Genomic DNA, 27276 nt, shown 5'->3' with positions numbered 1-27276 from the left:
CATTGGGGAAACCATGCAGACGCTACGACAACGGATGAATGAACACCGCTCGACAATCACCAGGCAAGACTGTTCTCTTCCTGTGGGGGAGCACTTCAGCAGTCACGGGCATTCAGCCTTGGATCTTCAGGTAAGCGTTCTCCAAGGCGGCCTTCACGACACACGACAGCGCAGAGTCGCTGAGCAGAAACTGATAGCCAAGTTCCGCACACATGAGGACGGCCTAAACCGGGATGTTGGATTTATGTCACATTATCAGTAACCCCCACAGCTTTCCCCCTGATCTTGCAGAATCTTACTAGCTGTTCTGTCTGGAGACAATACACATCTCTTTAACCTGTGTTTAATGTTCCCTCCACCCACATTATCTGTACCTTTAAGATCTGGCTGGCTGTAGAGATTTGCATTCTAATTAGTATTCTGTAACTTGATTTCTGTGTCTCTGTGCACTGTTGGAGAACAGATATCCACTCCATCTGACGAAGGGGCAGCGCTCCGAAAGCTTATGGTATTTGCTACCAAATAAACCTGTTGGACTTTAACCTGGTGTTGTGAGACTTCTTACTGTGCTTACCCCAGTCCAACGCCAGCATCTCCACATCTTGACACTTTGCCAATGGGAAAGTATCTCCCTATCTATTCTGTCCTGACTACTCATGATGTTGAACATCTCTATGAAATCTCCTCTATATAGAACTGTTTCAGCTTTGGCAATCAATTACCATAAATTAATCTCTCATCCCCAAAACCATTCTTGTAAATCTTTTTCTGCATCTCTCCAATGCCTATGTTCCCTTCCTAAAGTGTCGTGCCCAGAATTGGACACAATACTCCACTTGAGGCTGCACTAGTCAGTGCAAATGGTTCACCATGTCTTCTATGCTTTTGCACTCTTTGCCTACATTTATCGAACACAGGATAAAGCAAATTCCTTATAAATCTCATTCTCAACCTACACTGCCACCTTCGGCAATTTGTGTGCCCATACCCCCAGGTCTGCCTACACTTGCACTCCTTTATTTCATATTTCATATATTTCCTCATTCTTGATACTAAAATATATCACTTCACACTTCTCTGCATTTACTTATTTCTATTTGCAGGATGTGGGCATCGCTGGCTAGGTCAGCATTTATTGCTAATCCTTAACTGCCCTTGACAAGTGGTGAGTTGCCTTCTTGAACTGCTGCAGTTCATGTGATGTATGTACATCCATAGTGCTGTTAGGAAGGGAGTTCCAGGATTTTGACCCAGTGACAGTGAAGAAACAGACATATGGTTCCAAGTCATGGTGAGGTATAGTTTGGAGGGAACTTGTGGTGTTCCCCTGCATCTGCTGCCCTTGCCCCTCTAGTGGTAGTGGTTGAGGGTTTGTGAGATGCTTTCTCTACACCCTAGCTATAACTGTAACACTCTCTGCACTCTCTCATTTCCTTCTCTATGAACGGTATACTTTGTCTGTATAGCACGCAAGAAACAATACTTTTCACTGTATACCAATACATGTGGCAATAATAAATCAAATCACATCAAAGGAGCCTTGGTAGTTTGTTGCAGTGCATCTTGGAGATGGTACACACTACTGCCACTGTACATTGGTGGTGGAGGGAGTGAATATTACAGGTAGTTGATAGGATGCCAATCAAGCAGGCTACTTCATTCAGGATGCTGTCGAGTTTCTTGATTGTTGTTCGAACCGCACTCATCCAGGCAAGTGGAAAGTATTTAATTACACTCCTGACTTGTGCCTTATGGATAGTAGACAGATTTTGAGGAGTCAAGAGGTGAGTTACTCCCCACAGGATTCTCAGACTCTGACCTTCTCTTCTTATTTATATGGCTGGTCCAGTTCAGTTTCTGGCCAATGGTAGTCCCCAGGATGGTGGGGGATTCAGCAATGGTAATGCTATTGAATGCCTAGGGGAGATGATCATTCCCTGACACTTGTGTGGCACAAATAGTTATTTGCCACTTATCAGCCCAAGCCTGAATGTCATCCAGGTCTTGTTGCACATAGGAACAGATTGTTTCAGTATCTGAGGAATGCTGAATGATGCTGAACATTGTGCAATCATCAGTGAACACCACCATCCCTGATGTTATGCTGGAGGGAAGTCCATTGATGAACCAGCTGAAGATAGTTGGGCACTACCCTGACAAACTCCTGAAATTATGCCCTGAGACTCAGAAGATTTTCCTTTGTGTCTGGTATGACTCCAACCTTTACAGAGCTTTCCCCCTTATTTCCTATGACTCCAGTTTTGCTGGGGCTCCTTTATGCCATACTCAGTCAAATACTGCCTTAATGGCAAGGGCAGTCACTCTCACCTCATTTCTAGTGTTCAGCTCTTTTGCCCATGTTTAGCCAAGGCTGTAATGAGATCATAAGCCAAGTAGCCCTTGCGAAACCCAAACTTAATGTCAGTGAGAAGATTATTGCTGAGTAAGGGCTTCTTGATAGCAGTGTCAATGACACCTTCCATCACTTTGATGATGATTGAATGTAAATTAATGGGTTGGTAATTGGCTGGATTAGATTTGTCCTGCTTTTTGTGGACAGGATATACTTGGACAATTTTCCATATTGCTGGATAAATGCCAGTGTTGTAGCTGTACTAAAACAACCTGGTGAGAGATGGAACTCATTCTGGAACAGAAATCTTGAGTACCATTGCTGGCAGCTTGTCAGGGTGCATAGCCTTTGCACTATCCAGTTTCTTCAGCCATTTTTCAATATTATGTAGCAGGAATCAAATTGGTTGGAGACTGGCATCTGTAATGCCGCAGACTGTCGTGATGGATCAGTCACTCAGTACTTCTAGCTGAAGGTGGTTGAAAATGCTTCAGCCTTGTCTTATGCACTGATGTGCTGGGTTCCCCCATCATTGAGAATGGTAACATTTGTGTAGCCTCCTCTTCCTGTTGGTTGTCTAATTGTCCTCCACTATTCATGACTGGATGTGGCAAGACTACAGAGTTAATCTTACCATAGGCCAGAAACTGAACTGACCCAGTTAGATCCAATCCACTGATTGTGGGATTGCTTAGTTTTATTTATCACCTGCTGCTTCTGTTATCTGGCATGCAAATATTTGTGTGTGGTAGCTTCACCAAGTTGCTACCTCAATTTTAGGTAGCAGCTGCTCTTGGTGTGCCCTCCTGCAATGCGTCTGCCATGTATCTGCCCATTGCACCAGCCTGTGTTTTCTTAAAGTTTATCACCACTCTCATAGTGCACCTACACTTGCAAGTTTTGTGTCATCTGCAAGTTTTGAAATTGTGCCATGCACACCCAAGTTTAGGCCATCATGATAGATCCTAATACTGACCATTGGGGAACTCCTTATAAACCTTTCTCCAATCAGAAAAAAGCTTCCAAAAGCCTGTCCACATAAGTACAAGGTACAGTCAGGAGTGTGATGGAATACTTGCCTGGATGAGTGCAGCTCCAACAGCACTGACAGATGTGACACTATCTCAGACAATGCAGCTCTCTTGAATGGCATCCATCACTTTAAACATCCCTCCACCACTGGACCAGAATAGCATCAGTGTGTACCATGTACAAGATGCACTACAACAACTTGCCTACATTCCTTCAATGAACCTCCAAACTCCGTGATCTCTATCACCCAGAAGAAACAAAGGCACCAAATGCATGGGAATGCCACCACCTGCAAAATCTCCTCCAAGTTACACACCTTCCTGACTTGGATCCATATTGCCATTCCTTCAATGATGCTGGGTCAAGATCCTGGAACTCCCTCCCTTACAGCATTGTGGATCTATCTACACCACATGGGCTGCAGTGGTTCAAGCTGGCAGTTCGTCACCACCTTTACATGAACAATTAGGAATGAGCAATAAATGCTGGTCTTAGCAGCGATGCTCATATCCCTAGAATTGCTATTTTTTTAAATATTGCACTATACCAGTACCCCAGCATTGAAATTTATGAGTGAAGTTGCTCCACATAACCATTAGTTACCCAACAAATAAGTTGGAACTGATACATTCAGGTATGTGCATTTTTCACAATGTGATAAATCTTAATTATTTGATAACTTCTCTGGCAGTGAAAGTTTAATTTTACAATTGTGGAGTCTTATTTTTTCAGAATGGGTTCCTTTGCTTTCTGCCTTTTTTAACCTCTTTCATTTAATCCCAACTTTCTTTCCCTTTACTATATTGCTTCCAATACATGATCTTACAATATTTTAATTTTAATTTTCTGGTTTAGATTCTGCATGGTCAGTGAAGATTCTTCATTGTGTCTGGTTGAATAGACAATCTGCCCTTCGCCCTGTTAACACACACCACACATTTTCTGTGGAGGATGACATTCTTCAAATGATCTCTCGCAACCGTAAGGCATTGTTCAAAAGTTTGCAAAATGTCTGCAAGCAACTGTAAGCATAATTAACAATAAACATTGTTTCTTCAGCACTGACAGCAAAATCCAGGCCTTTCTGTATTGATGCAAGGTGATGCCATTTTGAATTCCAGGCAACATTTGAGCTAACATTCATATTTTTATGAATTCTAATTACATGCTGACTATTTTGTACATATAATATGATACCAATCCGATTGGAATTTTCAGTCAACCATTACCAGGAAGTCATTAACCAGTAAAGCAAGGAACATTAAAAAAAAGTCTCTACCTGTTCCTTCGCACTTCGAATTTTTCGGTGCTTCATCAGAATAGTCAAGACAGTCAAAATCCCCGTCGCATTCCCAATCAGCGTTCATAAGACATCTTCCATTGGTGCAACGGAACTCATGTGGCCCGCATGTTTTGTATACTAAAAAATCCACAGAATAAAAATCTTTATCTGGCATAACAATAAAATGTATAATTTCTGTTGATCTTTAATTTTCAGCTATGTAATTTTAAACGTTAAATATTGAGGCATAATTTCTCACCCTCCCTCTCCCACTTTCCCTGGATTGGGTGGGATAGCGGAGTGAGTTGGGACATGCTTGGCCACATCCCTGTCCAATTTTAGGTCCTATTGATTTCTGACATGCAGGGCCAATATATGGCCATACACATTTGGATTCCAGTGTTCTTAATGTCCATCATGACAATGTTGATGAAGTAGGGGACATTGAATTTTTAGAGCAGAAAGCCCAAAAATCAAATGCAGATGAGCGAGGCCAAAAGAGGGCGGGCCCAATTTGCACAAGGCTGCTGGTATCACCACACTACAGAAAACCTCTGTTCCTATATCAGTAAGCTTCTCCGATGGAGGCGAGGGAGTCCACTTTAAATGTAGTGATAATCCTAAGGCTGAAACATGGGGCAAGGGTGGCAGAGTGGCACAGTGGTTAGCACTGTTGCCTCACAGCACCAGGGACCCAGGTTCAATTCCGGCTTGGGTGACTGTCTGTGTGGAGTTTGCATGTTCTCCTTGTGTCTCCTTCAAAAAAAAACAAACACAATGCTAACTAACTTTGTTGGATAAAATTGCACATCTGAGTCTTAAAAAGTGGATTAGAGCATGTATAATTAATTGCTAATTAGATCAAATATTCTGGCATTCCAGTCAATGGGAAAAGCTATCTATGAGTGGAGGTCATTGAGTTCTTTGGGATTGTCCCTCATAAAGTTAAAGCAGGGTTTTCTGTCATGGATAAAATTCACTTATGGCACAATGCTGTATGGTCAAGTAATGAGGAGATTGGTATCATTAAAAATAAAACTGGACAAATGAGTGGATGCAATGGGATATAGATATTGGACGTAAAGAAAAGGATGACTGTAAATTGACCATATTTTGATAATTCGCCAATTAGTGAAATTATCCAGGCTGTGTACAGCTGTTGTGAACCAGACTAATCAGATACAATGAGGCATCGGAAGAACATTTGACTCTAAGTGAAAAGATGTTCATTTAACCTTGCACAGATGGGCCTTGTCTAAAAAATTATGTGCAGCTTTAAGCACAGACCTTTGCAAGAGCACTGGAGAACTTGAACAGTTGAAGGATGATATAAATCTAAAACATAGACTTTAAATGATGAAAAGTGTCACATAGGCAGGTACTGATTCCATTCCTTTGAAGTGTTTTGGGATGTTTTACCACATTGAAGGTGCTGGATGAATGCAAGTTGTTATATTTGTCCTGAGTATTGATGGAAAGGTGAATTTTGGAAAATATTGAGAGCAATGGATAATGTTTAGATGCAGGTAAATTCCTTTTCTTGGATTACAAATAAAGAGCTATAAGATATTCGTAACAGCTAACAATTACAAACAATTCCTATCATATCTTAAGACGATCTTTCTCTTCACCCTACCTGTAACAGCAACACTATATTCTGCACCCTATCCTTTTCCTTTTCCTCTATGTATTTTATGAACGGTATGTTTTGCCCGTAAGAAACAATACTTTTCACTGTATCCCAGTACATGTGACAATAATAAATCAAATCAAATCAAGATTTGATCTCAGAACAATTTATGCCCATTTACAGAGGTGCAGCTATGTGGTAAAGATTCCCAGCTGTAGCAGTTTGTGTTGTGTTCACTCACACATTTGAAAAGGAACTGGGTGTTTATCCATTTAGGAATGAGGATTATAAGAATAGGTACAGATCTATGTGAATAATTTGTGTTTAATAATAACAGCAAAAATAATCTAAGATGAATATAGTTGTTTAGAAGAATAAATATTAAATGTCATTTGATTTGCTTTGATAAGAAAATATTACAGAGCCTTTGCCTGGATGATTAAGTGAGTAGAAATCATATGGAGCAGCTCTTAATATTTGCACAAGGAACTGTGACTAGTTGACTGGATGGAATGCAGTGGTCTCCAATGGCCATATATATTCTTATATTCCTTGGATCAACCTCAATGGATTAATTATCTTTTTAGACTTGATAATAGATTTTTGAACACTGCAGCTTCAACGGTAAGTGGTGACATGACTGAATGATCTGGCTGAGTGAAGGTGCTGAGGGCTGGTTAGATCCTGAAGAGCAGTATGAGCAGTAACCTCTCTCATCAGTCTACATCCTAGGCACTGTCTCCTGCCCAAACAGCGCTAAAGATCAACCATTAACTTTTCATTTGTTATGAATGCAACCTGAGGGCACAGATGATGAATAACTTGTTCCTAGTGATTTAATAAATTATCAAAATACATCGCTTCTACAGGGCAGAAACAGGCTGCTGGAACTAACTAGCCCCAAATGAGTGTTCTCCTGCTGCTCCTCATCCAGTCCCATCAGCATATCCTTCAATTCCTTTCTCTCTCACATGCTTATCCAGCTTCCCTTTACACACATCTGTAATATTTGCCTCAACCACATTCCACCCACTCCCTGGATGAAGATGCTTCTCCTGAATTTTTTATTGGATTTATTAATGATTAATTATCAGCCATGATTGAATGGTGGAGCAGACTCGATGGGCCGAGTGGCCTAATTCTGCTCCTATATCTCACGAATTTATGATCTTATAATTTCTAATTTTGCATTCACTCACAAGAGGAAACCTTTTCTCTATACAAACACTTCATAATCTTAACAACCATCTCTTTTCTGGAACCACAGGCTTTGAAGGCTTTGCTGATTAATATATCCTCTCCATGCTAGAATCACCCTTGTGAATAATTTTTCTCACATCCTTTCCATAATTATGGAGATAGAAATGCACAAAATACTCCGAGGTCCAAGTCTAACCAAGGTGCAACAGAAATTTAACATACATTCTCTGCTCTTTAATTTCATTCCTACAGAATAGCCATACTTTTGATTATTTATATATCTGTATCGCGTAACCTTTTGCTCCTCTGTTCCAGAAGGTTCTTATTATCCAAGCAATATGTGACCATCAGCTAATTACATTCTTATTCTGCAAAGTTATCAATGTCTTCCCATATTCTGTTGCAATCTTCCTTTGGGTTCCTTACACTCACAATTTTTTGCTGGCTGGAAATTCTTCAATTACTAGGTTATTAGGGATTACTAGGTTTACAAGATTTTGAGTGGCATGGACAAAGTGGATAGTCAGATGCTTTTTCCTAGGTTAGAAAAGTCAAATATTGGCGGATATAGGTTTAAAGGTACGTGGGGAAAAGTTTAGAGGAGATGTGCGAGGCAAGTTTTTTTACACGTCTGGTGAACGTCTGGAATACGCTGCCCGGGGAGGTGGTGGTGGGAGCAGGTATGACAGTGGCATTTAAGGGGCAACTACACGAATACATGAATAAGATGGCAATGGAAGGATATAGACTCCATAAGTGCATGCAGTTTTAGTTTAGATAGGCATCATGATCGGCGCAGGCTTGGAGGACCAAAGAGCCTGTACCTGTGCTGTACTGCTCTTTGTACTTTTCTCATTCCTGAGTCCAAATTATTCATGCAAATTGTGAATAACAATCGCCCTCGCATCAATCCCTGTGGAGCACCCTTTCCCACTGTGTGCCAGCCTGGTTAGCTACCTTCAACACCTACTTTTTGTTTTCTGTTCTGTAGCCGGCTTTTCCATTTGTCCCCTGGCTCCACATGTTCTGACCTTAGTCATGAGTTTACTGTGTGCCACGTAATTGAAGTCCTTTTGAAAATCTGAATATATTACATCTGCTGTGTTAGCCTTGTCCATTCTTTCTGTTACTCCTTCAAAAGATGAATAAGCTTGGACAAGCATGAAATCTGCGCTGACTATTCTTTGTTATATTTTTGGTTTCCAGGTGCTTTTCAATTTCAAATTCTTTTTGTGTCAGAGAGAAGAATAGATTCCATCATCAGGAATTCTAAAACTTTCTCCAGATTAAATATCCTTGAGTGCTATCTGAGGAGTTACTTGAAAAGTTCCCTGGGGTGAACATATACAAGCACAGTCTTCACTCTGCAGGATAAGAAACACTTACGGGTAAGAAGAGGGTGTGTGGTAGTTTAAGTTCCAAGAAGTCTGTAGATTTAACTGATCTCAAAGGGGAACATTAAATTTGAAAGAATGCAAACTCTTCTGTGAGAGAAACTCATTTCATTTCTATACAATGCAAAATTATTAATTATTTGAGCAGGTCTGACAGCATCTGTGGAGAGAGCATAGAGCTAAAGATTCGAGCGGAATTTTACCAGCACTTACACCTGAGTTTCACATGATCCCACCTGAGGCCAATGGAGAATGCGTTCTCCGAGCCTCGCCCGCCTCCAGAATCAGGGCTGGCGTGCCAGTAAAATTCCGGCCTTCAAGTCTGGATGACCCTTCATCAGAGCAGAAGGCAATAGGAAATAGTATTAGATTTATACTGTGGGGGTGAAAGGGGGGCGGGGGGTTGGGGAGGGTGGAATTGACAAAGATGTGATCGACAAAAGGACAAAGGGAATGTAATTGGCAGTGATCATGGCTAAGAAGGGTGCTGATAGCGGCCCACAAAGAGATCAGAACATGTAGGGCAGATGTAGCATGTGTCAGCCACGTGCCTCAGGTTGTCCTTTGACACTCTGCATCTTTGTTCTGCCATTTACACATTTCTCCTGATTGTTAGAAAATGCTAGAAATTAGGAAGAGGGTTTGATTATACTTACATATAAAATTAGCTTGAAACATGTGAAGGAGTGGGTTAGTTTTTTTAAGTTCACTGTGCATTAAGTTCATTTTATTAGAAATTGCTTAAGAAAGCAAGGAGGTGTGGGATAGAGGGAAAGTTGGCCGATTGGATAGGTAACTGGCTATCTGATCGAAGTAAGAAGTTTAACAACACCAGGTTAAAGTCCAACAGGTTTATTTGGTAGCAAAAGCCACACAAGCTTTCGGAGCTCCAAGCCCCTTCTTCAGGTGAGTGGGAATTCTGTTCACAAACAGGGCATATAAAGACACAGACTTAATTTACATGAATAATGGTTGGAATGCGAATACTTACAGCTAATCAAGTCTTTAAGAAACAAAACAACGTGAGTGGAGAGAGCATCAAGACAGGCTAACGTTGTTTTGTTTCTTAAAGACTTGATTAGCTGTAAGTATTCGCATTCCAACCATTATTCATGTAAATTAAGTCTGTGTCTTTATATGCCCTGTTTGTGAACAGAATTCCCACTCACCTGAAGAAGGGGCTTGGAGCTCCGAAAGCTTGTGTGGCTTTTGCTACCAAATAAACCTGTTGGACTTTAACCTGGTGTTGTTAAACTTCTTACTGTGTTTACCCCAGTCCAACGCCGGCATCTCCACATCATATCTGATCGAAGACAGAGGGTGGTGGTGGATGGAAAATTTTTGGACTGGAGGCAGGTTGCTAGCGGAGTGCCACAGGGATCAGTGCTTGGTCCTCTGCTCTTTGTGATTTTTATTAATGACTTAGAGGAGGGGGCTGAAAGGTGGATCAGTAAATTTGCTGATGACACCAAGCTTGGTGGAGTAGTGGATGAGGTGGAGGGTTGTTGCAGGCTGCAAAGAGACATAGATAGGATGCAAAGCTGTGCTGAAAAATGGCAAATGGAGTTTAACCCTGATAAATGTGAGGTGATTCATTTTGGTAGGACTAATTTAAATGTGGATTACAGGGTCAAAGGTAGGGTTCTGAAGACTGTGGAGGAACAGAGAGATCTTGGGGTCCATATCCACAGATCTCTAAAGGTTGCCACTCAAGTGGATAGAGCTGTGAAGAAGGCCTATAGTGTGTTAGCTTTTATTAACAGGGGGTTGGAGTTTAAGAGTCGTGGGGTTATGCTGCAACTGTACAGGACCTTGGTAAGACCACATTTGGAATATTGTGTGCAGTTCTGGTCACCTCACTATAAGAAGGATGTGGAAGCGCTGGAAAGAGTGCAGAGGAGATTTACCAGGATGCTGCCTGGTTTGGAGGGTAGGTCTTATGAGGAAAGGTTGAGGGAGCTAGGGCTGTTCTCTCTGGAGCGGAGGAGGCTGAGGGGAGACTTAAGAGAGGTTTATAAAATGATGAAGGGGATAGATAGAGTGAACGTTCAAAGACTATTTCCTCGGGTGGATGGAGCTATTACAAGGGGGCATAACTATAGGGTTCGTGGTGGGAGATACAGGAAGGATATCAGAGGTAGGTTCTTTACGCAGAGAGTGGTTGGGGTGTGGATTGGACTGCCTGCAGTGATAGTGGAGTCAGACACTTCAGGAACATTTAAGCGGTTATTGGATAGGCACATGGAGCACACCAGGATGATAGGGAGTGGGATAGCTTGATCTTGGTTTCAGATAAAGCTCGGCACAACATCGTGGGCCGAAGGGCCTGTTCTGTGCTGTACTGTTCTATATTTCTATATTTCTATGTTCTATGTTTCAGTATCATGGAAAGCAGGCTATAAAATTCATTAGTCTTCGATAAGGTTGGCTAGTTAGAATAAAAAGCCATACTTAGAAGAGATAGCAAGTGGCAGGAAGGCTTTCCATTTCATCTTATTAGCTGAAATACATACATCCAGTTGTAAGTGGGAACATAACATAGTCCACTTCATTAGCCTGATAAGGAGGTACATCAGATGCTCTGAATGGCCACTTTATTAGGTTATTCGGAGATCTCATATGAGCACACCAAGGCATAAATAACTTAAATGACTTAAAAGCAAAATGAATAAAAACGTTTGGAAGTTAGTGTGATGCCAGAGAGCGAATGAAGGGGAGGATAGGACTACTCTTGGGATGGACAGCTTGAGAAGTGAGAGGAAAAAAATGGAGTAAGAATATGGCCAGAATAGGTGTGAAGGTCCAAAAGAATAACAGCAGTTGATTGGCATCAAAAGGCAAGAGGTTTAACCCAAAGCTTACGCAAGGAACCTGATGCCCCAGAGGCTATTTTGAAATAAAAGAAATCTTTATGGGACTAAAGAGGCCCTTAATCTATCCAGGCATCTCCCTTGAAAAAGGTGTGAAGTAGGAGAATTTTAATAACTAGCCAACCTTATCGAAGACTAATTAATTTTATAGCCTGCTTTCCATGATACTGAAACCTAAAGCAATTTCTAATAAAATGAACTTCACATTAGGGGGTGGAAAAGGTCTCTGAGGAAAGACCCTGGACAAACATGCCCGAGAGGTTCCAGGACTTGAGAAGACTTGAGTGCTAAGAAAAGAAGTGCAGGGTCGGATTAAGACAAGTCAGCATGGATTTAGTAAGGGGAGGTCGTGCCTGACAAACCTGTTAGAGTTCTTTGAAGAGATAACAAATAGGTTAGACCAAGGAGAGCCAATGGATGTTATCTATCTTGACTTCCAAAAGGCCTTTGACAAGGTGCCTCACGGGAGACTGCTGAGTAAAATAAGGGCCCATGGTATTCGAGGCAAGGTACTAACATGGATTGACGATTGGCTGTCAGACAGAAGGCAGAGAGTTGGGATAAAAGGTTCTTTCTCAGAATGGCAACCGGTGACAAGTGGTGTCCCGCAGGGTTCAGTGTTGGGGCCACAGCTGTTCTCTTTATATATTAACGATCTAGATGACGGGACTGGGAGCATTCTGGCCAAGTTTGCCGATGATACAAAGATAGGTGGAGGGGCAGGTAGTATTGAGGAGGTGGGGAGGCTGCAGAAAGATTTAGACAGTTTAGGAGAGTGGTCCAAGAAGTGGCTGATGAAATTCAACGTGGGCAAGTGCGAGGTTGTACACTTTGGAAAAAAGAATAGAGGCATGGACTATTTTCTAAACGGTGACAAAATTCATAATGCTAAAGTGCAAAGGGACTTGGGAGTCCTAGTCCAGGATTCTCTAAAGGTAAACTTGCAGGTTGAGTCCGTAATTAAGAAAGCAAATGTAATGTTGTCATTTATCTCAAGAGGCTTGGAATACAAAAGCAGGGATGTACTTCTGAGGCTTTATAAAGCACTGGTTAGGCCCCATTTGGAGTACTGTGAGCAATTTTGGGCCCCACACCTCAGGAAGGACATACTGGCACTGGAGCGGGTCCAGCGGAGATTCACACGGATGATCCCAGGAATGGTAGGCCTGACATACGATGAACGTCTGAGGATCGTGGGATTATATTCATTGGAGTTTAGGAGGTTGAGGGGAGATCTGATAGAAACTTACAAGATAATGAACGGCTTAGATAGGATGGACGTAGGGAAGTTGTTTCCATTAACAGGGGAGACTAGGACGCGGGGGCACAGCCTTAGAATAAAAGGGAGTCACTTTAGAACAGAGATGAGGAGAAATTTCTTCAGCCAGAGAGTGGTGGGTCTGTGGAATTCATTGCCACAGAGGGCTGTGGAGGCCGAGACGTTGAGCGTCTTCAAGACAGAAATTGATAAATTCTTGATTTCTCGAGGAATTAAGGGCTATGGGGAGAGAGCGGGTAAATGGAGTTGAAATCAACCATGATTGAATGGTGGAGTGGACTCGATGGGCCGAATGGCCTTACTTCCGCTCCTATGTCTTATGGTCTTATGGTCTTATGAAGAAATAAAGAGCTGTTCTTGCATGTCAGCTTTCTGCATATTCTGGACCAGAGCTCATTATACTTGTCACATCATATGCTTTTTCTGTATAACTAGTAATATTACTTCTGGTCTTAAATTCTTTGAAACCTCAACATCCTACCACATTAGTTGCACTTCAATCCTGATTGATGAAATTGTGATAATTCTCAATTAGCTTCCCAAGTTTAACACCGAGTATCCTTCAGAAAGTAAAATTCTCTCAAACTCCACCTTCTTGGTGGCCCTCCAAAACACTGGACTCCCTTGAAGATCAAATATCTCGGTGGAATTCTCTCAAGTTCCGCTGGCATGTCCAGTGGTAGACATGGTGGGAGAATATGGCAGGTGGCCCAGAAATTGGTTTCATGCTGGCATGAATTTACAGCAGGATCTTCCCCGGTGTCCACCATGGCAGGTTGGAAAGTCTCATTTGCAGCTCTTTAATGGGATGTAGATGAAGGCCCAACCTCCATGCAAGATTCTCCATGGTACTGATGGCAGGAAACATATTTGGAACAACATAGCATGCAGGTGTTGGGACTCGCCTGAACAATGCCTGGGGCTGCTTGTTGAGTTCAGAATGGAGGCTGCCCACAACCCTCGACCCTGGAACACCACAGCAATGATTTGATTTTCATTTTGATTTGACTTGATTTCCTATTGTCACTTGTATTAGTATAGAGTGGAAAGTATTGTTTCTTGCATGCTATACAGGCAGAGAAGGAAAGGAGAGAGTGCAGAAGGTAATGTTACAGCCATAGCTAGAGTGTAGAGAAAGATGAACTTAGTGTGAGGTAGGTCCATTCAAAAGTTTGATGGTAGCAGGGAAGAAGCTGCTCTTGTGTTGGTTAGTACGTGACCTCAGACATTTGTATCCTTTGTAGCATTGCGTCGGGAAAGAGAAGAAAGAAAAGCACAGTACAGGAACAGGCCCTTAGGCCCTCCAATCCTGTGCCTATCATGATGCCCTAACTAAACTAAAACATAACCTTCGGCCCTTACTCGGACCATATCCCTCTATTCCTCCCTATTCATGTACCCATGCATCTGCAGGTGGACGTTCCAGGCTAGGTTTCCTGGAAGGAGTCCATCTTCCAGCCTGAAAATAATCCAGGGGGTCCATTTTCATTCTCAGGAGGTCTATTTTCCAGTCTCAGAGTTCCAGGAGATCCATCTTCAGTTTCAGCTGGTCCACCTTTTGTGGGTCAGTAATGTTTAGTACCTTTACAATATGACACCAGGCAAAACTGTGGACTACATACCATACAGGCCTATGTGAATACAGCGTGACACACCCGGGTGCATAATTAATTAGGTTGGGGCTGGAAGGTTTGACGTGTTTTCCTGCTAGATGTTACAGTGGGAAAGACTCCTTGTTCCTGCCCCCACTTCAGTCTCTAAATGGGAGAATTCCACCCTCTGTCTAACTCAGCCTTGAATATATTCAATGACAGTAAGGCGTCTAACAACACCAGGTTAAAGTCCAACAGGTTTATTTGGTAGCAAACGACACTAGCTTTCGGAGCGCTGCTATGACATCTCCTCCGGAGCCTTCAACATGTCATTGATGAAGACGAACATCTCGCCAAGGCCATCCCCACACCCCCACTTCTTGCCTTCAAACAACCGCACAACCTCAAACAGACCATTGTCCGCAGCAAACTACTCAGCCTTCAGGAGAACAGTGACCACAACATCACACAACCCTGCCACAGGAACCGCTGCAAGACGTGCCGGATCATCGACACGGATGCCATCATCTCACGTGAGAACACCATCCACCAGGTACACGGTACATACTCTTGCAACTCGGCCAACATTGTCTACCTGATACGCTGCAGGAAAGGATGTCCCGAGGTATGGTACATTGGGGAAACCACGCAGACGCTACGACAACGGATGAATGAACACCGTTCGTCAACCACCAGGCAAGTTGGGAAGCACTTCAACGGTCACGGGCATTCGGCCTGATATTCGGGTACGCATTCTCCAAGGCGGCCTTCACAACACACGACAGCGCAGAGACGCTGAGCAGAGACTGATAGCTAGGTTCCGCACACATGAGGACGGCCTCAACCGGGATCTTGGGTTCATGTAACACTATCTGTAACTCCCACAACTTGCCTGGACTTGCAAAGTCTCACTGGCTGTCCTGTCTGGAGACAATACACATCTCTTTAACCTGTGCTAATGCTCTCTCCACTCACATTGTCTGTACCTTTAAGACTTGATTTGCTGTAAAGACTCACATTCCAATCATTATTCATTATTCTGTAAATTGAGTTTGTGTCTTTATATTCCCTGTTTGCTGTTTATGAGCAGATCTCCCACTCACCTGACGAAGGAGCAGCGCTCCGAAAGCTAGTGGCGTTTGCTACCTAATAAACCTGTTGGGCTTTAACCTGGTGTTGTCAGACTTCTTCCTGTGTTTACCCCAGTCCAATGCCGGCATCTCCACATCATATATTCAATGACCCAGCCTTCACTGCTTCAAAGAATAATAACCTTCCAGGAGAATAAATTTCTCCATTTTAAATGGGAAACCCCTTAGTTTTAAACTGTGCGTTCTGGTTCTAGATTCCCCCACAAGGGAAAACATCCTCTCTACATCTACCCTGTTCAAGACCTAAACCACAATCATTTCTGTTTTATTTCAGATTTCCAGCATCAACAGTTCTTTGCTCTTGTAAGTGGCTATAGCTCCTGATTACATTATCTCAAAGGGTAATATTAGCATTAGTAAAAAAAAAATCAAATTTAGAGTACCACCAAAGACTCAATATTAGGAATATTTTATACCTACCACAGTCCGGAGGTTCATCAGATCCATCTCCACAATCATCATCATGGTCACATACAAAATATTGTGAAACACACAATTTGTTCTGACACATAAAAGCTTTGTCGTCACATGTGCTATTGTGTGCTAGAATAAGGAGAAACAAGATATAAAATGAAAGTTGATAAGTGCATGTAAAGGTTATTACACAAGTTGAAGCTATTCCAGTAGCATTTGGCTCATTACTGTAGTCAGAGCATTTCTTTTCAAACATAAATGCAAACAGTTCTATCACATAATACATTGCATATGCACCAATTATATGCAATAATTATGTAATTATATTAAATTACAAATGTAATTATAATTTTCGTATATCATCCCAACAAGTTGAGAAGGATGAAATTGTTCCATGAAGTAAAATGGTCCGAAAAGCGAATCATTATTCTCAGTTTTGGTTTAATGGTAGAACAGCTGCCTCTGAGTCTGAAGTTAATTGCAGTGAAACATCAGTTCAGGAATTGAATCCACTTCTAAGTTCCAGTTCTGTGTTGCGACTCAGGAAGGCACCTTCTTAAGGGCAATTAGGGATGGGCAACAAATATTGGACTTGCCAGTGACTATCACATCTCATGAAAGAATTTTAATAAAATGAGGAAATAAATACAGCATAGTTAGGGGTACTATTTTATAGTTGAGGTCTTAAATCAATGTCCCGGCCCTTCTGCCAAGCATTTTTGTCCAGAAACTGTTGAGGAAATATTGCCCTCATGGGTGGCACGGTGGCAGTGGGTGGCACAGCGGTTCCCACTGCTGCCTCTCAGTGCCAGGGAACTGGGTTTGATTCCGGTCTTTTGTGACTGTCTGTGTGGAGTTTACATGTTCTCCCCCTGTCTGTGTGGGTTTCTTCTAGGTGCTCCAGTTTATTCCCACAGTCCAAAGATGTGCAGGTTAGGGGGATTGGCCATGCTAAATTGTCCCTCAGTGTCCAAAGAGGTGAATGTTAGGTGGATTTGTCATGGTAAATACATGGGGTTACGGGGATAGGTTGGGGTGGCTAGGCCTGGGTAAGATGTTCTTTTGGAGAGTCGTTGGGGAATCATGGGCCAAATGGCCCCCTTGTGCACTATAGACATTCTATGATTTTGGTATAATGTACTTAGGTTAATTTGGGGCTATAATGTTTATGGACTTTGTCATTTCATAATATCCACCAAATAACTATTAAATAACTATTAAATAACAATGTTTAACAGCAATTTATCATAGATGTACTAATGAAGGAATAATGTTAGCTGACAAATTTCTGTGACAGATTTAATTGGCAGTTCCTCTCCACTGTGTTAGGTTTGTAAAACTTTAAATATAAATATACAACTTTGGCTGAGGTAATGTAAGAGAGCTGAAAGGTCAGCTGCAGTAAAAGGATCAAGTAAATCTTTGATAAGGGAGATTTAAAACTTTCAATCTGGGGTGTAAATCTGATATGTAGATCAACGATATCTTAAATACCACTTAATTTTTATTTCCATTGATTTTTTGTATTTTTTAAAAAACCTCCAATGTCTGTTTATTGCCTGAGCAATAAGTTTCAAATTTACCCCATGTAGTTCTCCACCCCGAATCTCTAGTCTGTCACTGAATTAAAAGGATGAAACATACATCTGATACATGTCATTAACATAAGAACATAAGAAATAGGAGCAGGAGTAGGCCATCTAGCCCCTCAAGCCTGCTCCGCCATTCAATAAGATCATGGCTGATCTGATAGTGTGTTCAGTTCCACTTACCCGCCCGCTCCCCATAACCCTTAATTCCCTTAATGGTTAAAAATCTATCTATCTGTGACTTAAACACATTTAACGAGGTAGCCTCTACTGCTTCATTGGGCAGATAACATTCTTTATATAGTTTCCAGATTTACTATTTCCCAGTATTATTCATGCAGTAGAAATGAACTGGACTAAATCACAAGCTGCTATCATGTATGCCAGACAGATGAACGAATTAACCATTTGCAGCAGGTCTGTCATAGCTCACTCACTCAATCTTTCTGAATGATGCAGACAATGCAACTTTCACTATTCATTTTCCAGAAAACATTGGTCCTACTGTATAATTGTTGTGAAAGTAGTGTGCCTTAGGCAATTGTTTCCAGCGCTACTTACTGCAGCCAGCTGTGGAGAGTTCATCGCTTCCATCTGGGCAATCCTTATCACCATCACAAAGCCAATGTTTTGGGAGACAAACATGAGAGTTGGGACATTGGAACAGATCAGGAGCACAAGTGACTGAACCTGTGGCAGTGAAATAAACTATCAATGGCACGTTCATGGATTTAAAGTTAAAGATAGTGTGTAAAAGTGGAGTCTCAATACACTAGGTTTAGGCTTTGGTTTCTTTGGTTGCGAATTTAAAAAGTAGTTGTGAGCAACTGTGATAAACTTATCATCAATCGTTGCTGATACTCAAAATCTTCCTCCGGTCATAAGTGTATTGAAATTTGCAAACTGGAAGAAAGAATGTGCTGAAGAGTACCAAGACTTCCTTGATCCTGGTGTGTAAAAAATCATACAGAATTACACTGGAATTCTGGTTGGCAGGTGGTAGGTGCAAATAAAATATATGGCAATTCATCAAATGGAGCAAATCCTATCTAAAGGATATGGCAACATGTCACACAAATGTCTCCTATAGATTGCAAAGAAAATAGGTAGGTAGTTCACTCATTTGAAATGAATATTGGGTTGCTTGTCTTGTTGGTGGTTACCCAAGGTTAAGTCCCGGGGGTGAAAATGAAGGGAAGCAGGTAACTGGGATACTGTAGAGTTGGGGAAGATTAAAAATTCTGAAGAGAATTCTGATAATCTCTGAGGTATCAAATTTGTCAGGTAGGGCCTAAAATAGTTATCAGCTCCCTCATTTACAAATGCAGAGTTTACCTCAGGCATTTCCAACAGCACCTTTTAAAAAAAAAAATCATTAATGGGATTTGGGCATCACTGACTGGGCAAGCATTTATTGCCCATCCCTAATTGCCTTTGAATTGAGTGGCTTGCTAGATTATTTTGGAGGTCTGAGTCAATCACATTGCTGTGGATCTGGAGTCACATCTAGGCCAGACCAAGCCAGACCAGGTAAGGATGGCAGCTTTCTCTCCCTAAAGGCCATTAGTGAATGAGAAGGATTTTTACAATATTCGACAATGGTTTCACGGTCATCTTTAGATGTTTCAATTCCAGATTTTTATCTGGAATTCAAAGTTCACCATCTGCTGTTGTGGGTTTCAAACCCAGGACCCCGGAACATTACCCAGGGTCCCTGGATTACTCGTCTAATGACAATACCACGATGCAACTGCCTCTCCTAATCTGAAAATTTATCCAATCTACTATGAGGTCACACCTTTTTGACATTTTGGGATATTAGGCCCTGAATTTGGTCCTTGTTTTGTCTGTTCTACGCCTGTAAAATGGGCACAACAATTCTACCTTGAAGTCTTTTCAATCACAGGATTGTCTATGTTACTGTAGTCTTCTAAATTGAACATGCAGTTATGATTTTTTTGCCAAATATCTGAAGTAAACCATGAAAGTAGTTGTTAGGATACATTAGCCCTTTATCTTTGAAAATTAAATTTTTCAACTTCAACTAACTGGAAATTTTGCGATTTGAACTGAGACAGTGCAAACTGCTAAAAGTGCATGGCCACATTGCAAGGTGAAGTTGAGAAACCAACAAATCATCCTCAGGAGAGAGACATTTCCTATAATTCAGAGACCCATCACAACTTGTGCTTGTCCAAGGATTTAAAATGCAAAGTGCTGGATATAGAAACAATGTCAGACAGACACACCCAAAACCTGAGAGCTGTGCTCTCCACTCCCCCCCCCCCCCCCCCCACTCCACCCCGCTCTTTTGGAATAAACAAGTTGCCCAGTCCGAGAAGCCAACTCCACCAAGAACTACCGGCGAACGGATATCTTGTAATAATTGCATCATCTTCTACATCCGACCACATCCAAGAAACCAGCTAACTTAAAACCTATGCCTCAAGGAAAATTGAAGGACACTTAACCATATCTTCTTCTTATTTCTGATACATGTGCGTATGTGTCTGTGCGTGCGTGTGCATGCATGTCTGTGCGTGTGCTTGCATGTCTGTGCATGTGCATGTATGTGTGTGTATGTATCTGTGTATGTGTTTGGGCCTGAGTGACTGCAGAAGGGCCGAATGTTTGATGTTGTGTTTTTATTATTTTTTTCTCAGGTTGAGTCGTTAATAAATCTCTTCAGTCTTTGACGCAAGAAAACCTTGTTTGATTGACTCTTTATTGTTCACAGCTTAAGTAGTAGAATACATTGGGACTTGGAATCTCTGTGAAAATAAAACTTAAAACATTTGCTAGGATCAGAGAAGGAGTTTGAATAGAGAAACCAGTTCAGTCCTTCTCACTGGTCATAACAAGATATTTTAGATTAATGGATAAAATGTACCGTTAAAAAAAAACTTCTCCTTCCTGTACCCTTTGACTATTAATAATGGTGGAGAATAATTCCTTCCTGTCAAATAAAGAAACCAATTCTCGCGTCCAAAATCAAGTGAGGTACATACCGGGTAGCCGATCCATTATTTCCCATTTCGCACCCAACGGCTGGAATTTTACCACTATTCACGCCAGCGGGATTTTCCCATCCCACTGCAGTAAACAGAGATTTGGCTGGCCATCAAATTCTCCGACCTCACTGCAGCATGAACGGGTGGTAAGATTGCACCCAAGGTATTTGGAAGGTGATCTTGTATGATACTACTTTAAATTAAACTGTGGGAAGAGGACAATGGGCCACAGATTCTAACTAATAAGAGGTAACTTTAGAACTGATATCAGGAGGTTCTTCACATGAAGAGTAATCAACACTTGAAATTGAATTGTTTGATAGATCACTGATGGAACACAATGGGGGAGTGTCAGGTTCTACTAAATGACTAGATTATGATGGACCAGATGGATTTTCACAACTGTTGATATCTTATAGAAAGCAGAAATGGACACCTTTTTTGATAGCACGGATGGAAGTAGAGTTGAAGAAACAAGAGATTCTTACCCACATGCAGATCAATCAGACAACACCATTGGCACATTTAAGCATCAGATGGTATTTGATCAAAACAGCTTAAACTTGCAACATCTTGTTTTTCTTTCTCTTAACCTTTGTTGTTATTCTGACAAGAACTCCAGGTTATCTTGTTGCCCCTCATAACTAACATCAATGGTTCTGTTTTCATCTTTTCATGAGCCTGTTCCTGAGCTGTAATTTTCTTTAAAACGGATAGAGGGATATGGTCCCTGGAAGAATAGGGGGTTTTAGTTCAGATGGGCCGCATGGTCGGTGCAGGCTTGGAGGCCCGAAGGACCTGTTCCTGCGCTGTAATTTTTTTTGTTCTTTGTTCTTTCAGGGTAGCACAGTGGTTAGCACTGCTGCCTCACAGCGCCAGGCACCCAGGTTCAATTATGGCCTTGGGTGACTGTGTGGAGTTTGCATATTCTCCCCGTGTCTGCATGGGTTTCCTCCAGGTGCTCCGGTTTCCTCCCACACGCCAAAGATGTATGGTTTAGGTTGATTGGACATGCTAAATTGCCCCTTAGTTTCAGGGGGATTAGCAGGATAAATACATGGGGTTAAGGAGTTAGGGCCTGGGTGGGATTGTTGTCGGTGCAGGTTCGATGGGCCGAACGGCCTCCTTCCGCGCTGTAGTGATTCTATGATTCCATGATCTTATCACTGCTGCATTCCCTCTATGGCCTTGGCATCTTGTTGTTGGCATTTACTGTGCAAAACTGACACATTACGTTTTAGTGATTTTGCAACTTTGCAGAATCTTTCTCTTAGGAAGTAGCAGCAATAGCTCAGGATGTTTCCTCCAAGGGATTCTTATGGGTTTGTTGTACCTCTTCTTTGTTGTACCTCAATCAATTTATTCCCATATCACTGGTGTTTGATGTGGTGCCCAGATGACATCCTTTGTTGAAAAGCAGATCCACTGAGGTCTCAACCCTAAAATAACTCAAGCTTCATGTAGTATCGCACTCACTGCCCAACACCTGGTTACCCTGATTCAAATCTTGTCTCTCCTGCCTTTACTTTGTCACTGTGTTTCCTTATTCGAATCACCAAATGTTTATTGTGACGTGTCTGTGTGGGCTTGTGTTTGTTTCTGCTAAAGGTGGCAGTTTGTGCACGATATCTAAATTGCCGAGTACTGCAGAGCATGCGATTAATCTTGAGCAGTGAAGAGAAAAGAGAGAATATTAGAAGTACAGAAGCACAATTATCCATTTAACTTTGGCATAGGAGAGATGTGAATTAGAGCAATGGGACTTGATAACATACCTATTTGCCACCTCAGATGGCAGCCTTTGATACTCTTGATGGCTCTTCATTTTGAGGCTAAGGTTAGTGTATGTAATATCATTGCAGTACAGGATGGTTCCCTCTTAAGTACCTAAACTGTCTGGACAATTGATGTTCTGCATGGATTAAGTGCATTAGGTCCTTAAGTAAAAAATCTACCTACAGCAATTTAGTTTGGGTCAGCAAACAGTCAGCGTAGATTGGATTTTTGGCCATTATCATACATTTTCCACTGTTGCTCAGCACAATAACACCCTTGCTGATTTGTCTGTGGTGATGCACTGTAATTTGGCACACTGACGTTCATTGTTTTCTATTGAAGTGAGATGTGCCATTTTCAACTTTTGATCAATACATGTTCTTCATATCCATATCTGACCTTTGCAGCTAATGGGGCGGCACTGCTGCCTCACACCACCAGGGACCCAGGTTGGATTCCCGGCTTGGGTCACTGTCTGTGTGGAGTCTGCACATTGTCTGCGTGGGTTTCCTCCGGGTGCTCTGGTTTCCTCCCACAGTCTGAGAGGTAAGTTGGTTAGATGCATTGGCCATGCTAAATTCTTCCTCAGTTCTGGAGTGTGGCAACTGGGGGATTTTCACAGTAACTTCACTGCAGTGTTAGTGTAAGTCTACTTTTGACACTAATAAATAAACTTCAAAAACCTTAAATTTGCAATAATATTGAAGCCTTTGGTGCTCTTTCGTGAAATTTGCTGACTACCTCCAACATGATCTGCGCAATGAGTTTAGCTGAACTGTTATTTATTACAACCTTGTTTGGTTCCATTGTATCAGATTGTCTTCCCTACTGTATCAAAAACTTCCATTGTCTGTACTTTCAGTCAATAAGTTGGGCTGTCCAAGTTTATTCTTGTCCATTCATTATCCGTATGATTTAAATAGTTGTTCTGTGAAGAAACATCATAGTAAGCATGATGTGTTGGCCAATTTATGTTGACATTATGGTTCAAATTTGTGTTGCATGAAATTGACTGCAAGAAATTGTGTCAATAACCATAAAACATTCTTCACTGTTGGGTTATCAGCCTACTATTGAGATTTTAAAAAACCCCACTCCATTACTGAAGGAACATATGATTAGATTGTTATTTTTGGCAAAACAGAATTTTAATTTCAATGGCGACTATTGTAACTGAAGTGACATGCTAGTAACATTTTTGTTTGTGAGCTTATGAAAGTCTGCTGTTGCATCTTTTTATCTTGACTGTGTTTATTTGTCAAACAACATCAGGGGGAGCACTTCCTGCATATGCTCAGTTGCAGTCACACTGCTTGTCACAGCATCAGTTGGCAGCATTAAAATGAACAAGTTGGCTTGACACAGACAAACAAGAAAGTTTAAGTTACCCATTTTTAGGTCTGCGCAATCCTTAACTAACTACAGGTTCTTGCATCCACTCCACCTGTGAGATATTAACGGTTCACTCTGGTAAACATGCTTCTGACAATTCGGTTATAAAGATACGAATTGGGAAATTTCAGTAAATGAAATTGTCAACTTACAATGTGAAATAGTGATTGTAGTATTTAGGTGAAGGACACTGTTTGGCAAAAGAAACACAAAATAAAAAAATTGAATTAAATGTTTAGGAAATATTACCCAATGTGAAACTCAAAACAATGACTGTGATTAAAAATCTTATCCTCCATGAGCTTTCCAAGCGATGTAGGAGCCTTAATACACTGAGTCTATACAGCAACCGCATAAAATCTTGATTGAAATCCCATTAGAGTTAGGGAATTGGAATGAATTGTTGCGAGCAAATTATGTTAGCTTTTTCTCTTGGTTATTTTCTGCAGTGTAATGAATGCTGATCGTGCATATTCCAAACTTCAAACAATGTCTTATGAGCTAGTAAATGATTAATGAAACCTTATACGTTTACCGCATAGGAGGCCAATACATCCATTGGGCAGGATTTACCAGCCCTTCCTGCTGGCAGGATCTTCCAGCCCCACCAAAAGCAATCCCCTGTGGCAGGTAACCCAGCAGTGGGATGGACAGCCAGGCAAAATGCTGCAGGCTTCGGTGAATCCAGAAAATCCCACCGGTGGACAATGATGAGCTGCCTCCGCCATGGGAAAACATGCCACAAGGGAGCTAGAAAATCACACTACTGTTTCTGTGTGAGAGCAACCCCAAACTAACCCTCATATCTTCTTCATTTCCCATTTATCTTCCTTTTATCTTCCCCTACTTTAAACAAGAAGGACAATATTTAGAAATTTGTTTTCTTTTCATTGACTGGGAACAAAAATCAAATCATGCGACAATATCCGGGCACTGCACAACTAGGTCTTACTGCTGCTGAATCTAGAGTAGGGAGTGGAGATAGATTATTTTTATCTCTAGCATCCATATGTCATAGTCACCCCAAGAGACAGAACCAAAGTTCCTATCTTATTGTACCATGAGGCGATGACTTTGAGTCCCTTGACTACCAGCCCAAAATGCAAGAAGAAGCCGCAAGGATCATTATATGCTCATAAAACTGATAAAAAAATAAAAGGCTATGACACCACCACCTAGCATTTTTACTTCACATAGCTGTATTTTGAGTTCAAGTTCCCTCAGATTTGCAATCATGTAATTAGTTAAGATACAAATGTCAACTGATAATTGGCCTAAATGAATCAATTGAATTAACAAGGCCACTTAGCTATTGAGAATCACAGCTGAAATAAATACTTTGTTTTCTCCCTCCTGGATACAAATCCATAGCACATCACTTCAAATCGAGTATTTCCCTTGATTGTGTCTGAATTGAATGTTTGTACAGTGGGTGTGTCACTGGTGGAATGCAATGATGCTGCCAAATGAATGGGCTTACACCATACTACAAAGCTGGTGACAGAGTGTCAGATTTCCAGAAATCTAAACCATGACCAGGATTTTCTGTTCCTGATCTATGTCCCATAGTGGGAGGAAAAACTGGGAGTGTTGCGGAGCCAGGTGGGAATTTGTACCAAAATGCCCAATGCTGGGCTCACTAATTATGCAATTGGAGGTTCCCTGACATATTACATGATAGAGCAGGCTGGATGACACTTGCCCGCCTCATATTTGGGTGCCACAATTAAAAGGCACTCCGACATCAACTCCTTTGTCGTGAAGCCACCAGGGAAGGAGGAGATTACCTGGCAATCCAGGGAGCTCCAGCCCCCAAATTCTGCAACAATTGCCTTGATGTACTGCTCAATGCAGTGGAAGACAGATGGGGTGTCCTGTACTCCAAGGATGGAAGGAGAGGGCAAGCTACATCCTTCCTTGGATAAGGAGATCAAAACTGTGCACAATACTCCAAGTGTGGTCTTGCCAAGGCCCTGTACAGCTGCAGTAAGGCATCCTTGCTCCAGTACTCCATTCCTCTTGCAATGAAGACCAACATACTATTTGTCTCCCCACCTGCTTGCTGTACATGTATGTTTGCCCACAGTTGGAGAGGCAATTGTGGGTCCCTGACCCTTCCATACAGATAGCTCAGATTCTATCTGGAGAAAGGGTGTTAAGCATTGAAGACACCAGCAAGCACTGTCCACGACATGCCTCTGTGAGCCTTATCCTTCTATCCGCATAGGCTCGCCACTCTGGAGGGTGCAGCGCAGATCCGTTGTGGACAACCTACAGTACATCAATCACATGGTACAGAATCCAGTGGATTATTTGTAAGATTAGAAGCATAAGAAAGATAACTGAAACACAACTGCTCTCAACCCCATCTTCTCTCTAAGAGTATGAAAATTAAGCCACAACAGGAGAGAAAGAGAGAAGATAGGAGGGGGTCTCATTTGAATGAAGGAATCTTATAGAGTTTGAAGAGTGGGCAGCCGAGTTGGCAGCAGGGGAACTGGACCATGAAGTCAGTGGATGACCTCCATCCAGTAATGATCCAAGCAAAATGTAATCACATAGAAACCTAAGGGTCATGCCTTCCTCCATGTTGGAGGCAGTTCATGCTGTCATTCGCTCTCTCCTTTCTCACTTACACGTGCCAGCAGGAAGAAGGAAGTAGCCCTGTCCAGCAGTATCTGCAGCCCAAAGGGGGCCAAGGACCTATGTTAGCTGAACAAACTTCTATCCATGCCAATACATTATCCCCTACACCATAAACTTCTGTTTTCCACAATAACTTTTGATGTAGCACTTTATAAAATACTTTGTAGAAATCTAAGTACTGTACATCCATTGTTTCCCCTTTATCCACAGTACATGTGACTTCGTAGGACTTGTGTAATGACTTCAATCAGGCCATTGAGTTTGGCCTATTGGAATATGAACTCCCTGATTAAAGAGTCAGTAATGGACCAATCAGGGACTCTTTTCCTTGTATTTAACCGGAAGTGCCAGTTCCTCTGGTACTCCCAAAGGTAGACTGCTGATTGATAGTACTCTGTGTACTGCTGTTGGGATTATAAATAAAGGGATTTTGGTGAAAGGACTTCTGCCTCTGAAGACATATTCCAACTTGGAAGCATTATGTAGGTGGGTTAAAAAAATTGAATAACTAAATGTCTGAACATTCCAAAGCTGCATTTGGTTAACAACATGGGGTATATCTAAACAACAATGTGTTCATAAGAGTTCTTGGCGCTGTTACATGTGAACTAATATCATGAATCACTAGCGTGTACAGAATTCATTACTGTTATCTAATTCCTAAC

The 27276-nt window shown here is 41.7% G+C and overlaps 1 protein-coding gene across 1 annotated transcript in view; it reads right to left on the bottom strand.

The window, feature by feature from the left end:
- The window catches only part of LOC144504127 (low-density lipoprotein receptor-related protein 1-like), a 1391705-nt gene that overhangs the window by 261349 nt on the left and 1103080 nt on the right, over positions 1-27276 (bottom strand). Inside the window, exons 54-56 of the mRNA XM_078229303.1 lie at positions 18348-18476; positions 16204-16326; positions 4665-4805 (exon numbers count right to left, since the gene is read on the bottom strand). Of these exons, the coding sequence (XP_078085429.1) occupies positions 4665-4805; positions 16204-16326; positions 18348-18476 (393 nt within the window). The remainder of the gene's footprint in view (positions 1-4664; positions 4806-16203; positions 16327-18347; positions 18477-27276) is intronic.

This window comes from Mustelus asterias, chromosome 14 (assembly GCF_964213995.1).
Source record: "Mustelus asterias chromosome 14, sMusAst1.hap1.1, whole genome shotgun sequence".
Taxonomy (NCBI): domain Eukaryota; kingdom Metazoa; phylum Chordata; class Chondrichthyes; order Carcharhiniformes; family Triakidae; genus Mustelus; species Mustelus asterias.
Note: the sequence above shows the minus strand (reverse complement) of the source record. Positions and strands in the feature narration are given on the sequence as shown.